At 52.9% G+C, this 15,879-nt stretch overlaps 1 protein-coding gene across 1 annotated transcript in view; it reads right to left on the bottom strand.

The window, feature by feature from the left end:
* LOC120228725 (myosin phosphatase Rho interacting protein) overlaps positions 1-15,879 on the bottom strand; it is a 152,185-nt gene that overhangs the window by 65,760 nt on the left and 70,546 nt on the right. Inside the window, 1 exon segment of the mRNA XM_039227278.1 lies at positions 3,718-3,869. Coding sequence (XP_039083209.1) covers positions 3,718-3,869 — 152 coding nt within the window.

The following is a 15,879-nucleotide window of genomic DNA, read 5'->3' as shown; positions in this document are numbered from 1 at the left end:
GACCTTGTAGGACAGCCACAGGAGGGTGTGCCGGTTAGCAGCTGGCAGCGGGAAACGGCTAGGGTGTGGGGAATCACAGCACCTGGGCAGAGCCCAGCTCAGCTCAGAGCAGGCAATTCTCCGTTTTCTGAGAGAACAAACTGCCAGCACCACAGAGACCTAAGGAGCAGGTCCTGCAGGTCACTCCTCTGCAGGCTGGTCCCAGAGCAAGAACAGAGGCCATGACTATATCTGCAAGGCCAGCAGATGAGCGGACTCTGAGGGCCCCACTCATGTAATCTGAGGAACTCACATGGCCCTAGGTTTACAAGACCCACTTCCCAGCCTGTCACAGGGGCTGACAATTCTTTGGGCACTCCAACAACCTATGTCTGCTGAAGAGCCCTCTCATAGCCTCACTCAGGACAGGAGAAGAGACTGCGCAGACAAAGTCACCTGGTCTTCCAGGGCCCCAGGAACACGGGGAGTGTGGCAGTTATGTGCAGACCCTGGGGGTTGCCCTGGGCCCTGCCCATGACCCATGTAGGACAGGGCCCTAAGGAAAGAGATCTGTGCTGGAGACTCAGGGGCTGAGCACAGGCAGGGGCGGGCTGGGCTTGGAATGTGTCCTCTGAACTTGGACTTCTCACAGAAGCCCAGCAGGAAGCATGTCACGTCATTCAGATGTGTTACTATGTAAAATATAACCAGGGCAGAGAAGAGGCAAGGGGCAAGTATGGACACGGGATCAGTCATGGATGTGAGTGCCAGGGATGTGGCAGAGCGTTCCCCAACTCTGACAGCAGAGCCAGGGTGAATAAGACTGAGGGGGACAGAGCCGAAAGGCAGGGGCACAGAGAAGGGGGAAAGCTCGAACTCAGCCCACCTGGAGAGCGCGGAAGAGCCCCCTCCCCACCAGCTCCTGCTTACATCCCAACTCTTCTAAGAGAGCAGCATTAAGCTGTGCCCCAAACATCCTGAAGGCTCCTTCTGGCACAAGAGAGCTGGCAAAGAGAACTGCCGACTCTCTCCATCCGGTTCTGGGAGAGATGCCACAGGCTGCTCGGCGTCCTCTGTTCAGAGAAGACCCCGCGAAGAAGGTTGGATGGACTGTCCCCAACTGCTCCTGCTCTAAGTCAGCCCAGAGCAAGCGTCTGCTGCTCATTAGGGAGCTTCATACTTGGACCCATCTCAGGGTCTCAGGGCCCAGATGAGATTACCTGGGCAAAGGAGCCGTGCCAGGTGGTGAGGATGCCCAGTGGGGGTCCATCCACCAAGGCGAGAGGCAGACGAGGGGGAGAAGATGGAAACAGAAGTCTATACCCAGGGGACATTGCCCCAACTGTCCCCTTGAAGGAGGCTAAATGTCCCATCAGGTGGCAAAGATGGGGAAGCTGTTGCCTAGGGGCCCAGGGGCAGGCTGCCCGGCAGGCAAGGGCAAGTAAGGCCCAGACCCAGGATGAGGAGAGAGCAAAGCGCTGGGTGACTTTGGCTCCGGCTATGCCACTGGGCCACCGCACAAACCTCCTCCCCTCCTGACAGCCCAGCCTACATGTGGGACCCTGAGAGAACGTGCATCTGGTACTGTGGTCCACCAATGACCTTGTCTACCCATGCTGCATGGGAATGGCAGTCCCCAGTCCCCATACAGGCGGTGACCTTAGGAGATCCCCTGGCCTGTGGCAAGTGCCTAATGGTACGATTCAGGCCACCTGCCAGAGACACTATTAGATGCCAGTTTCCTAATGCCATGTGGCATATCATTACATCCCTGACCTGGTCCCCCAGTCACATGTGACTCAGCCTGTCCTGGGGACCTTGGACATCCCTTTCGCATCCCACCTGCTAATCAGAACCCTCCACAGGACCTAGCTCCCAAGGCTAGATCTCCTCCAAGGAATCCAGCTGGGCAGTGGAGCCTTGGCCTAAAGTGTTTCCGTCAGACAGGCAGCAGCACCAACTGTGAGCCAGAAAGTACAAGTGGTTCTTCTGTGCTGTCACTCAGGCCTGGAGGGTGGCCCTCGGTCAAAGTCCTCTCATTTCTAGAGCTTTAGTCTCCCAACTGTAGGATGAGGGCTCTCTCTGTAAAAGACCTCTATATTCTTCTTAAGTTTTTGAAAGTTGAGCTCAAACCCATGGCCCCAAGATCAAGAATCGCAAGCTCCTCTGACTGAGCCAGCCAGTGCCCCACGCTCTCTACATTCTTAAACCATATGATTCTGGAATTAAGGCCAGGGATAGGCAGAGGCAAAGTGGTCCTCCTGTTTGCCCCCAGGAGTTAGAAATGTAAACCTGCCTCTCCCCAAGGGAAAAGGACTCAGGGTGAACGGACACCCCAGCATAGGTCACCTGGTCACGCTGCAGGGCAGCTCTGGCCCCCTGCTCCCCCTTATCACAGAGTGGACTTGACCTTAGAACTCGGCCAAAACTGGGTACCTCTGACCATTGTCCTTGCTTCCTCATACAGCAGCCTTGGCCTGAGATCCTGAAGGATAGTGAAGCCCAGGCCAGTGCTTAGAGTCTTTTTACTCACTGAAACCAAAAGGCTTCACGCTGTATTTCCCTCTACTCTGCACTGCAACAATCAGCTCAAGACCCCTAACCCCTCAGGTTTACCTTCTCTCAGAGCTTTCTCGGTCTTAAAAGACCAAGGGGATTTTCTAAGACCTGGTGCCCAAGCTCCTGGCAGGGCTAGTGGAGCCTGCTCACTATGCACGTACTGTGTGGCGGTTGCATGGAGCTGCTTAGCGGTGCCCCGGGAGCAGGGACTTGCCACATGGGCTCAGGAGCACGGAGCTCTGCTGCTCTAGACTGCCGGCCTGAAAATCGGGGCTCCCTCCCGCTTCCCAGTATTCCCCCTAAGCCTCTGCACAGGGCAAGATCAGGGCAGTGGTGTGACTCAGAGATGTTCCTCCCACCTGGACAAAGAAGCCAATGCATGCAGCAGCACTGGAGTGACGGCTGTGTACAGGTATTGGGGACAGCGAGCGAGGCACAGCCTCCCCCTCAGGGACTTGCTGCTGGCTAAGGAAGCCCCATGTGCGCACAAACAATCTGCATCTCTTGTAAGAGCCAGCTGATTGTGCCAGGTGCCTCAGACTCTCCTAGCCTAAGGATGGAGGGATCATTCCAGATTGAAGGCAGGGTGGCAGTGAACGCACAGAACTAGTGGGCAGCATGGCCATATGTGGTGACAAGCAGCTCAGTGCTGAGGGACACAAGGGTGGTGGAGGTGAGGCTGGAGGGCTGTGAAGGGTCCCCTCCAGAGCCAACCAAGGAACTTGGACTTGCCTGCCAAGTAATGGGGTTTTAGGGAGGAGAGAGGCAAAGTCAGATGAGCTCTGGGGACTGAACCCCTCACGGTTGAGTGACACAGGTGGGGGAGGTGTGCGACACAGGTTGGGGAGGTGTGAGAATGGAGGTGGGGAGACCAGTGAGAGGCCTAAAGACGACGAGGCAGCCCCGGAACCGGGCACTGCCAGCAGAGGGAGGCGCCTGAGTACACAGGACATGAGGAGACAACCTTGGCGAGTCTGTGGACATGGGGGTGACGCAAAGGCTGGGGGAAGGTGAGGCCAGTTTCTGGCGTGGTGACCAGTTTCTGTGAGGGCCCAGAAGCAGGGACACATTTGATGAAGAAAGGGATGGCAATATTGCCCAATTTGTGCCAAAGGGAACTGGTTTGAGAACCCGCTGGGGGGCAGGCGCCTCCTCCCAAAGTGTGTGGGGCAGACTCACCCGCTGATGATCTCCTTGGTCTCTGCCCGGATGAAATGCTCCTTCTCAGGGGTCAGAATGCACAGAGAGAACTTCTGGCCTGTCCGGGCCTCCCCATCCACCACATCTGTGCACTGGTTCATGTTGATGGTGCCCTGAGGCAGGGTTGTGGGCTGCAGGAAGAAGATGGCGCAGGGGGTCGCTCAGAGGCCAGCACTCATGGGTCAGAGTAAGGCAGCATGGCCTGTCCCTGTAGCCCCAGGCCCTCTCAACCATGTCGCCTCAACAGGCACCCGAACCTCTCGCGGCTGTGTGGATCCCCAAATACAACAGAGGCACCATGGCCCCACTTCCTCCCTACCTATCCCCAGGGAGGAGAGGGGACAGGTCTGTTCTTCTCGGAGGACAGCCAGCTGGACGTTCCTTCCTGGCTGGAGAACAATATCCCAGCTGGCACTGGGGGAAGGGCGAGAGACAGGAAGGGGACAGCTCTGCGAGGACAGCTGGGACGACAGAGGCGGCCCAGAGCCAGGTCTCACAGGAGCAGTGAGAAAAGGCTCCAGAGGAGGTGGTTCCAAAATAGCAAGGTTATTTTTAGAGGCAAGGAGGGGGCCAGAGAGAAGCCATATCCTGGAAGGCAGGCTGGGGGCTGGTAGCCTGGAACCACACATGTCCTGAATGTTTTAAGGTAGGCCAAGCCCACTAGGGGCAGGTGCCCCACCGCCTCCCCCGAGGAGGTGCACGAGGAGTTGCTACAAGGCCACCTGGTCAGCGCTGGCATAACAAATAATAACTTTTTTTTCTTTCATTTTCTGACACTTTTCTCACTGGTCTATGCCCTTGCACCAATACCTTCTACACTATAACATACGTAACACACACAGGTAAGTTAAATGGGGATGATAAAAACACAGCAACAGAAATCCTAATACTGTCTTCTCACTGTACCACCTCGTGGGCTCACCTTTAGAGACTACTGTTCCGGGGCTCAGGTCACGAAACTGCTCACTGTCCCCTCTTGCACGGTAATTGTGTTTACTGGACACGTGACCACCAGCCACCAGCAAAATTTCCCAGCTAGCCCCGCAGCAGAACGAGGTCATGCTGGTCATTCAGCCATACCCTAAGAATTCCTACAACCTCTTTGTGCTTCAGTTTTGTGTGTGTGCAAAATGGGGTCTTGATTCTCCTTCCAGAAGAGCTTTTAGAAGTGTCAATAAAAGGCAAAGCCATAACAAGCTATGGCCAAAGAAAATGAATGCTTATTTACTATCTGTGCGTCAGGATCTCATAATTACAACCTATTCCATGCCTCCTTAAGTATTACTTACGAGGCAGGCATTATCTAATCCTATTAGACACGTGGAAAAAGGGAGCAGAGTCAACAGCAGTCAAAAGAGAAGGAAGAACTGAAAAGTAATCCAGGTTCCTACTCACAGGCACTGTGAAAATAGTTCCACCTGAGTCTCCACAGTTCCACCTGTGGGGGAAGCCTCACCAGCACCAGCGTGACCTGCTGTGAAGGTGCTCACTTTGCCTGAGGGTCACTGAATGCCAGGCCCAGGGCCAGTGTGTCCTCTTACTGATACTCCCACAGCCAATACCCAATCCGCATCTGCTCTTTCACTAGTCCACAGATGAACCACAGACTGGTTCAACCAAGGGTCTCCAGAGAGCTCCCAGGCTCGATGGCCATCCCCACCTCAGGGCAGGGACAGGCCACACCCTTCTGCATTCTCAGAGCTGACGAGAGAAAAAAAGAGCCTTGACAATCCATTCCCTGGCTCGACCAAGGCCTCGTGCTTAGAAAGCAAGGGCAGATATCTAGGGTGCAATCCACAACCAGCCAGAGGGAACCCCTCACCCCAACACTGTCAGCAGAAAGGCCAGCTCCCTGACAAGCTCCCTGCTCACTCTGCACCTCTAGAGGTCAGGAATCCAGGTCTCCTACGACGCTGAGTGGCGCCTAACAGTTTTGCTCAATTTCAAAAAAGAGATGGCAGTCTGCAGGCCATCCAACTCTGCTCTGCAGCCAGGTTATGGGTCCTCAGCCAGCAAAGTCACCAGATGCTCTCCGGCCACCTGGGGGCTCTGGTCCTCTTCTGGCCTCCACACACAGCAGCTAAAATGGCAGAGCTGCATCAGTGTCAACTGACCCCAAGGCCAAAGACCACGTAAGCATAAAGTGACCAAGCAGGACAGCCAAGTTAAAGGCCTCTCTCTAGGGATGTGACCACACCCTGCTGAGAGCCCAGCCCTTAGTCATTTGCCCCCTGGCCCACAAAAGGCCAAGGGAGCCTCTGCCCACTACAGCCGGGCACCTGCCAGAGGCTTGCTTTGTAAGATCCTGCCACAGCAGCCTTACCACCTGGAGACCCCCACCCCCAACCCATGCACTTTAAGGAAAACAGGCCTCCTCCACTTCTTGTTGGATCTAGAAGTTTCAGACGGCAAGTTTCTAAGAGCCAGAGGGAAAGAAGAGAAAAGTAGGACAGATGTACAAGGAGGGGCCATTAAGAGCTATTATGGGGGCCCTTTCCTCTAGGCAGCTGTGCTTACAGAACCAGGCAAGACTTGGATGGAATGGGACTACTCCAATTTACCCCCCAAACAGAGACAAAGGCTTTCTCCCAGGGCAAAGAAGTGCTCACAAAATCTTAACTCAGTGTGCAGGTCTTGCAATAGTTGATGTATTTCAAACTAATCTGCCCATGACTGACAGAGAACAGTGCCTTTCACTTTGGGAAGAAGAGTTGTAAGAGCACATGCACACAGAATGAAAAATTATGGACAATCCTTTCACTGCATGCACTGCATTCTGTATTATGTTCTCTCATGCTCCCCACGACCCACTTCAGGAGTAGGAAAAGCAGTGTTGCCTGGTGACAGGGGTCAGCCAGCATGTCTGCTCGCTGCCAGAAGCAGGAGTGGAGTGTGCTCCAGGAAGAACAAGAAGACCACCTTTCAGTAGGAGCTGCTGTGTTAAGTATAATATTAATTGTCTTCCAGGGTTGGGCAGGGCTCTGAATAAGCAGTTAAAGGTTCACCCTGATGACAGCCACAGGAGGAAGGCACTCTGACAGGCTTGACACCCAGAGGTACAAGCTGGGGCTCAGAGTGGTAAAGGGGTCTGGGGTCACCCAGAACAAGGGTGCCCAGGGTTACTGCAGAAAGCGTCGGCAGGCAGGATCAGGGAAAGCCTACATAGGAGCACACCCTCCCCCACCCTCCCCAGAGGTGACGATAATGGCTCCCACAAGCTCCTGTACAGAGGCCTCTGGGTGGCCACACCGGAGGCTTGGTCAGGCCGCTTAAGCCCGGTCCAAGGAGAGAGCACATCCTTTCTCTGGGATTAAGGAAGTTAGATTTGAATTTCCTACAAGGAAATTCAAGGAAATACAAGGAAAGTGGCCCCTGGGGAGCTTGGCTAAGTACTGCAGCCCATCCCAGGCACTGCTGGACCCCCATGCCGTGAGAGGAACATGCGCTGGACAGGATCACAGAGACCGTCTCTTGGCTCTTCCTGCTACTGCCAAGTTGCTCAGAGTCCTCAAAGTCCTGAATCTAATGAATCGTGAATCCATCTCTAAAGAGGTGGGACACCAAATGCCATCCAGGTGTAGAATGGGCCACCTGTTTCTCAGCCCTCCAAGGCCACATTTCTCCCTACGAGCAGCTCTCTTTACACGAATATCCTCAAAGTCCAGGTTCTCAAAGGACACTGGCAAGACCCATGGAAAAGGGGTCTTAAGACACACCCATGAACCCATCCAAAACTGGAGTGAACCCAAACCCCCGCCTAATCCCTCCGACAGCTCAGAGAGGCCTTCCACCAACCTCGGCCAGGGGCCTCAGGGCAGTGGGGATGGACAAGGGGCCCCAGTAGGTGCCCACCACACACTTCTCTCCCCCCGTGCCTTGCCTGGCAAGAAGCCAGCGAAGTCCCCCAGCCAGGCGTGTGGCCAGCATCCCATGTATTCCACAGTCCTCGTGGTCTGTGGGGCAGCTCACAACCGTCCTTCAGGCCGTGGTCCCGCCACAAGTCCTCAGGCACCAAGTCTGTTTCCATGGCCTCATAATGGCCTCCTCTGGAGGGAGCTGGGACTCTGCACCCCTCTCTGCCCTTTAGGGACTCCAACATGAAACCTGACTGCTGTAGTCTGCCTATAGGAGGAGGCCGGGCCAGCCAGGCTGGGGGGTACAGCATGAGGGCCTGTCACCTTTGAAGCCATTGCCCCAGGAGAGGAGGAGCCAGATGAGTGCACTCCCAGCCCCTTCTTCCCCACAAAGGCTCAGAGACCTAATGTAGCCTCGGCTTTATGTTTCTAGAACCCACGAGCCAAGAAGAGCACCACCTCTGGGACAGAATCCTAGCTCTGCCACTCACCACACTAAGTCACCTTGGGCAAGCTGCCAATTTTAAGCCTCAGTTTCCACAAGTGTAAAATGGGTGTAATGGTTTTCCTTACTTCAAATGTAAACTGGAGCTGCTACTGTGGACAATATTCTGGAAATTTCTCAAAAAGTTAAACATGGAGTTGCTGTATGACCCAGCAATTCCGCTCCTAGGTTTACACCCCAAAGAACTAAAAAGAGGTGTTCGAACAACCTGTGCACAAGTGGTTGTAGCACCACTATTCACAATTGCCAAAAGGTAGACGCTGCCTAAATGTCCATCAATTCTAGTCATACAACAGAATGGCGTTCAACCACAAGAATGATGAAATACACATGCTTCAACACAGATGAGCCTTAAACATTATGCTAAGTGAAAGAAGCAGGAGACAAAAGGACACATATTGTATAAATCAGTTTAGATGAAACATCCAGAATAGGCAAATTCACAGAGACAGAAAGCAGATTAATGGTTGCTAGGGGATGAGTGGGAGAGTGGGGAATGAGGAGCGACTACTTAATGGGTATGAGATTTCTGCCTGGAGTGATGAGAAAGCTCTGGAACTAGACAGTGGTAATGGTTGCATAACATTATAAATGCACTAAATGGCACTGAACTGTACTCTTTAGACTGGTTAAAACAGTACATTTTTATGTTGTGTATATTTTACCACAATAAAAGAAATGCCTTACCTCACAGAGTTGTTCACAGGAAGTGAGGGGCTCAGGGCTGGCACACGACCCAGGCTTCCTCCCTTGCTGTTTCCCAAGGCGCGTGTGTGCGCGCACACGCGCACACACACACACACAAACAACCCACCAAGCACGGGGGTGGTGGAGAGAAGACAATGTATTCAATATATTTTCTCTGAGTGCCCCTAGGGAAAGGGAGGAAAGCACTGGGTACATGTCTCCCACCCAGGGACAGAGAAGGGGCCGGCAGGGTGAAGAGGACTGGCCTGGCTGGACTGGTGGGAACTCTAGGCCCCATGGGCCATCCTCTCTCTGGGAGTGGAGGAAAAGCCAGGCCTTCAAGCCCACACTAGAGGCCAGTGACTGGCCCTAAGATGGCTAACAACAGGCTGTTGAAACCGACAGGCCAAATCAAAGGGTTTATTGAAGGGCAGAGGAGCAGTTTACTTTCATTCTGTGTCTCCCAGGCCCTACGTCAAAGGGAAAGAGCAGAGCCTGGTTTCCCTGTTACACTGCAATGGGGCCGGTGTAGGGCGGGGTGTCTGTCCTCTGGAGCACCGGACACTTCACCTGCTCTCTTCCCCACAAGCTCCCAGGTGCTGGCAGGCCCACATGGGAGTGCCCCACCCACCCCTTTCCCACTGCTCACTGATCCAGACGGAGTCTGGGCGCTGGGAGCCTCTGGGAGGCGTGCCAGAGCAGGTGGCACCCAGCCGGAAGATCTGTGGATTCTCTTCTCCCAGGCATGGCACTCAGCTCCTCAGCACTGTTCAACAGTTAGAACCCGGGCCTAGGGTGGCCTCAACTATGCTGGTCTCCCTGTGGTCACCAGTACTGGTCTAGGAATGACCTTTCATTCTGGGAGACACAGAATGTGGCCTGGCCATTTTCTGCCTTAGCTGCTCCCACAGCTTCAAGCCCAAGCTCTCTGCCCCGTGTCTGAGGCCCTCAGGATCTGTATCCTCACGTCCTGCCCAAGCTTACAGGCCTCGGTGACCCACTGATGAATAGGCTGGCCTCCTTTATAGCCATCTCCTGCCAGAGAGGCCTGCCTCACATCCCTCACCTCCCCTCTGAAGGGAAGAGCCCTGCATGTAGCCCTGAGTCCACTTTCGGGTCTGCCCATCTGTTCTCCATGATAGACTGTAAGGTCCTTAGTAAAATTAATTTGAGTTTCCTCTATATGTAAACATTGGCACCTTTCAAAATGAGCTTCAGCACTTATTTTTCAATGATATATGAAAAATATCAACCCCTCTAAGTTTACATTGCAGATTCATTATATAAATACTGTGCTTTATTTATAAATATTCTGTAATATGTACAATAGTCTACTTATAAATATGTACTATTTTATATTTTATTTTATTTTATTTTAGAGACAGAGACAGAGAGAGACAGAGAGAGACAGAGAGAGACAGAGAGAGAGAGAATCCCAAGCAGGCTCCACCTCATGACCTTGGGATCATGATAGCCTAAATCAAGAGTCAGACATCCAACCAACTGAGCCATCCAGGTGTCCTTAAATATGTATTTATAAAACAGGAACACCCAACTTTACCCATCTCATTTTTGTCAAGTGGGTAGCCAGATGCTCCATGTGCAAAGGTAATAAGCCCTCCACCATCTGAGGGGCATGAAGTGCAAGAGCTAGCCTGAAGGAGATGCAAGGCCCAAAAAGGGAACCTGACCACCAGAGGACCAGGGTCTGCAGCCACCACCCTTGGGGCCAGCAGATGATAAAGATGAAATACAAGGGGTGGGTGTGGCTGTCCTGCATAATCCCATTTGTAGGAAACGGCCAGAGCAAGTAAATTGACAGAGACAGAAAGTAGCTCAGAGGTTGCCAAGGCCTGAGGGGAGTTTAGGGGATGATAGAGAAGGGGTAGAGGGTTTCTCGGGGGGGGGGGGGGGGGGGGGGGGGGGGGGGGGGGGGGGGGGGGGGGGGGGGGGGGGGGGGGGGGGGGAGGGAATGTTCTAGAGTTAGACTGTGGTGATGGTTGTACAATCCTGTTACCATACTAAAAGACAATGATTTGTATACTCACAAATAAAACAAGACATTGCACAGGGACAGAAATAATTGCATAAGGCCGCCCTTTGAGAGACCCCTGCTGCTCCACTCAGGCCCCTGCAGAAGAACGCTCACAGCCTGCTACCTTCAACCCAGGCCTGGAAGGCGCCCGATGCCCTTCCCTGTCACACGTTTCAGACATGGACGCCACAGCCCAGATAGGCAAAGGACAAGAGCCCAGCTGCCCAACGCCTAACCCACCTCAGCATATTACGTCTCCTGCAGCCGTGAGCCAAGCAGCCGCAGAGAGCTAACGTGCAGGCTCCGACACCCGGAGTCTGTGCAGCAGGCACAGCTGAGCGCTCCACCGGGTCGTGGCTCCTGACAGAGATGACGCTCAGTGAGCAGGTGGCCCTGTCCCTAGGAGGTTCCCTTCAAGATTCGGCTCTGGCCCTAACCAGGGCAGGGTGGCCAATCTGAGGCACCCGGGGCTTCCATGGATTCAGCAGAAAGGGGCCCACAAATAGGGGAACACGGTCTAACCCCGAGCAGCAACGGGAGCTGCGCCCAGCGCCATGGCCACACTGGGGCTGCAGCCTGGGAGCTGCTCAGCCCAGTACAGCACATGCGGGGAGTCCGTGGGGTGCTGTTGAAATGACCCACCAAGGGCTCTGTCAACCAGCCAAACTCCCTGTCTTTGTGGGGCATTGTTAGGGTTGGCTAAACTTCTTTCTTTTAAGGGAGAAAAGGATACAACAAGGGCCTTTTTCACTTGCTGCCAATGCTGGGAAGTTCCTTCTCACACCTGCTGTGCCAGACTGGCCTGCGGGCTTGGGTCGCTGGCCAGGCAGCGAAGACGCCGAGGCTCCCACCAAGCAGCCAAGCGCCCTCAGCTCTCCTCAGGAAGCCATCACCGCCCAGCCAAGGCCCACCTTGCTCTGAGACTGGGGGCCAGGGAACGCAGGGAAGAGCACCTTTTACCCTCCTCACTCCCCCAACCAGGATGACAGCAGGACTCTACAAGGACCAAGGGCCCAAAATACCGTACATGGCAATTAACTCAAACTGAATTGAAGACCCAAACATAAGAGCAAAAAATATACAACTCTTAGAAGACGACTAAGACAAACAGCTTTGAACAATGGACTTGACAATGATTTGTACAGGACACCAAAAGCACAGGCAATTAGAGAAAGAAATGAGACTTCATCAGAATTAAACACTTTTGTGCATTGAAGGACACTATCACAAGAGTGAAAAGGCAACCCACAGAATGGAAAAAAATACTTACAAATTACACATCTGATAAAGGATCAATATGCAGAATATATAAAGAACTACAACTCAACAGCAAAAAAAAACAAAACAACAACAATAAATGAGCTAAATTTTGGATAGACATATCATCAAAGAAGATAGAAAAGTGGCCAAGAAACACATGAAAAGATGCTCAACATCAGTTATTAGGGAAATGCAAATCAAAACCAAAGTGAGATACAACCTCACACCTACCAGGATGGCTTTAATGAAAAAAAAACAAAAAACCCCCCGAAACCTGAAAACAACAAGTGTTGGCAAGGATAAGGAGAAACTGAAACCTTTGTGCATTGCTAGTGGAAAGATAAAGTGGTACAGCCACTGTGGGAAACAGTTTAGCAGTTACTGAAAAAATTAAACCAGAATTACCCTATCATCCAGCAACTCCACTTCTAGATATATTCCCAAAAGAACCAAAAGCAGGGATTGGAACAGATATTTGTATGCCCATGTTCATTTCAGCATTATTCACAATAGCAAAAAGGGAGAAACAACCGAAGTGTCCACTGATGGACACACACATGGAGACACACACACACACGGGAATGTTATCCAGCCACAAAAAGGAATGAAATTTTGACACATGCTGTAACATGGACGGACCTTTGAAAACCTTACGTGAAGTGAAATACACTAGACACAAAAGGACAAGTATTAGTGTTTAATTCCTATGGGGTTTCAGTTTGGGAAGATAAAGTTCTGGAGACAGATGATGCTGACGGTTTCACAACAGTGTGAATGTACTTAATGCCACTGAATATATACTGAAAACAGTTAAGCTGTGAAGTTTTGTGTTATGCGTGTCTGAAGACACACACATGTACACACGCACACACACACTCACAAAGAACCAACTGTCCAGGCCAAGTTGGATTCCCACATTGGGAGTAACAGCAACATGAACAGTAGAAACAGAAACAGGGCAACTGGCAGACAGAACTGCATCATTTCTGCTAACACGCCCCTTGTCCAGAGATGGAGACTGGCCAACTCAAGCCCAGCCTACAGGGGCCTCGTGTGCTGTCTCCCCAGTGGGTACAGAACAGAGGCCTCAGTGGGCACGAATCTCAGCCCTCCCACCCTCCAGCTTCCTATTCCTACCTCTCCCCATTTCCAATCCTCACCTCGAGGGTAGGAGCAGCGCCTCTCCCCCCAAAGTATGGAGCCCAGAATCCTGCTGGAGATCAATACTTTCCTCCAGGGTGTCAGTACTTCATGCACAGCTGGGCCTGGACAGCCTAAGAACTATCTTCCTGGAAGGTGTGGTGATCTCAGGTACAAACTATGTACAAATGAGAATCCGTTTCAGGTATGAGCCTCTTGACTTGAACAGGATTAGTATGGTTTAGCACATTGGCCAAGTTCACCCCAGAGCTGCAAGCATACTTCCTTAGCTCCAAACCTCGAAGTAAATCAATCTCCTCCCCCCACAACAGAACCACTAAATCCTGCCTTTATGGTTTTGCCTTCCTTGGTTTCCACCTGGCATCTTAAGCCCCCTCCTCCCCAGTTCTGCTGCCTGCCTACCTGCACAAATGTCCCTTGTCTTGACCTCTTCTCCTGGTATGCCCTACAGTCTTTGGGAGCTGACCTAGGAGACTCCTGGAGGAAGTACATGATCACCTGTCTGACTCACAACTGTGGAGCTCTGGCCCCTGCCTAAGTTGTCGGGGCTCTGACTCTAGTTCCTCTTTACATTTTTAAACCCATCTACTGATAGTGAAGGAAAGACCCTGCCTAAAAGTCCATGTAATCACCTTAGAGCTGGCTAGACAAATGTTTAGGAATTGACAGCAGGTATTTACTAAGCACCTATTTAATGCCAGGCACTCACTGTGCTTGGCTGGTGCAGTGGCGGCGGTGGGGGGGCGGGGGAGTTGCGGGGGAGGTGAGAACAGGTCAACAGGTTTCCCTTAGTAAAGCTCACTTCATTCTCATGGTGATAAAGGTAAATAAAAAGAAAATAAAGAATGACCCCATTTGGCGTAGTGAAATAAATGATCAGACCAGAAGGAAAGTCTGTGTCACTTCTCAACCGAAAAAGCTTCCTTCTGGGAAAGGATCATGTCCATCAGAGTGGAAGGTCTGAGACATGAGGTATCCAGCAGGCAACAAAGCAGGGCCCTGAGGGGTCAGACGACCCATGGGCACAGAGGCAGATGGGCAGAGCTAACCCCAGGCCCATGAAGCCCAGGGCCACCAGGCAGCCTCCTGGAGACAAGGGGGGACAGTCATGTGAGCTGGGAGCAGAAAGACTAGGGCTGGTGCCACGAACACAAATGCCCGGCTCCTTGTGCGTGGGGGTGGGGCGGGGCCTGGCGACTGATGCATGGCCCCAGCAGCAGCTCTGTCCTCTGCACCCCGGCAATCCCTGCCTGCTTCAAAATGCCTCTCCAGGCAGCCCCCGCCCCAGTCCAAAGAGGTCATCTTCCCCCAGAGGAAGGAGCACAGAGAAGGTGGCTAGAGGACGGTGCTCAACAAAGGCCAGTAATAAAGAGAAGCTGGTTCATAGGAGTGACAAGCGGTGCAGACAAGGGTCCCAGATCAAGTCCTACAGGAATAGACTGAAGGGGCCAGGGATACAGAATAGGGCCGCTGTCTCTGAAAGTCAGTAATTCAACAAACAGGCACTGGATACCAGGTCCTGGGGACAGTGATGAGTAACACGCAGCACCCACCATTTGGAGGGTGGCGCTAAAATAAAGGTATGAACACAGCCTGTGGGAAGCAGGGTATGAGGCTGCCAAGACGTCGAATGTCTTAAAGGTTTCTCATGGTGCCAGGATCAGACCTGTCCGGCAAGATCCCCACAGACAGGCTATGCTCAAGGGGGCAGGAGCTGCAGAGACAGAGTTCAGCTAGAGATGAAGGAGGGTATTTACTAAAGCTCTTTTCAGTAAATGAACATTTTGTCCCCACATATCTGAGGCTGGCATCATCTCCACTGTGGATACACAGAACAAAACCACCTAGCAAAGCAAAGCAGCTACTACAAACAGTGCCCATCCACTTAGTAGGTATGTAGGGAGCACCTACTATGTGCCTGGCATGCTGTCTAGGCATCAGGAACACAGCACTGAAGAAAACGAATCTCTGGCTTCATGGGGCTGACCGCCCAGGCTGGAATCAGCAGGTAAAATACAGTATCAGGCCGTGGGTATGGGCCAGGGTGGAAAATGAAGCAGGAGCAGGGATGGAGGGGCTCAGGGTGGGGCAGGTAAGCAGGAGTGAGGGATGAGGTGCGGGGAAGGTGTGGGGGGCAGGCCCAATAGCAGGGGACCAGAGCACAGGCCCGACATCACACCCGGCCTGGGACCTGAGGGGAAGCGGGGAGGTGGGAAGGCTGCCAGCCCTCCCTCCAAGTGCTGAGGGAACTGCTGACGGAGGCGTCCATCCTCAGTCCCCCGGTTTCAGTCCTGTTGCCTTGGTTTCATCAGACAAGACTGTGAAAGAGCCTTGTTAATAGAGCACAGCTAGTCCCAAGAGGGACTCCAGGTTCACCCCCAGTGCAGTTCCTTGCCATCACCAGGCCTCCTGCCATAGAGACAGGAAACAGAGTCTCCTGGATAAACAGGTCACGGTGGAGGGCACCCAGGGCCACTGGGAGATGGCGGGAAAGCCCCTGATGCTGCGATCATGACCCACGCCTACCCACTTTCCAACCTGGCTCTCACTATCCCGGACCTACTCGTCTAAGGCCGCACACCTGCCTGGGCTTCCTGGCCAGGGGGTGGTGTCCGTCCTTCTTTCAAGGGCAACTCCAC

Source organism: Hyaena hyaena, unplaced genomic scaffold, assembly GCF_003009895.1.
Source record: "Hyaena hyaena isolate Hyena2069 unplaced genomic scaffold, ASM300989v1 scaffold_27, whole genome shotgun sequence".
Classification (NCBI taxonomy): Eukaryota; Metazoa; Chordata; class Mammalia; order Carnivora; family Hyaenidae; genus Hyaena; species Hyaena hyaena.
This window is presented reverse-complemented; position numbering and strand designations above follow the sequence as displayed.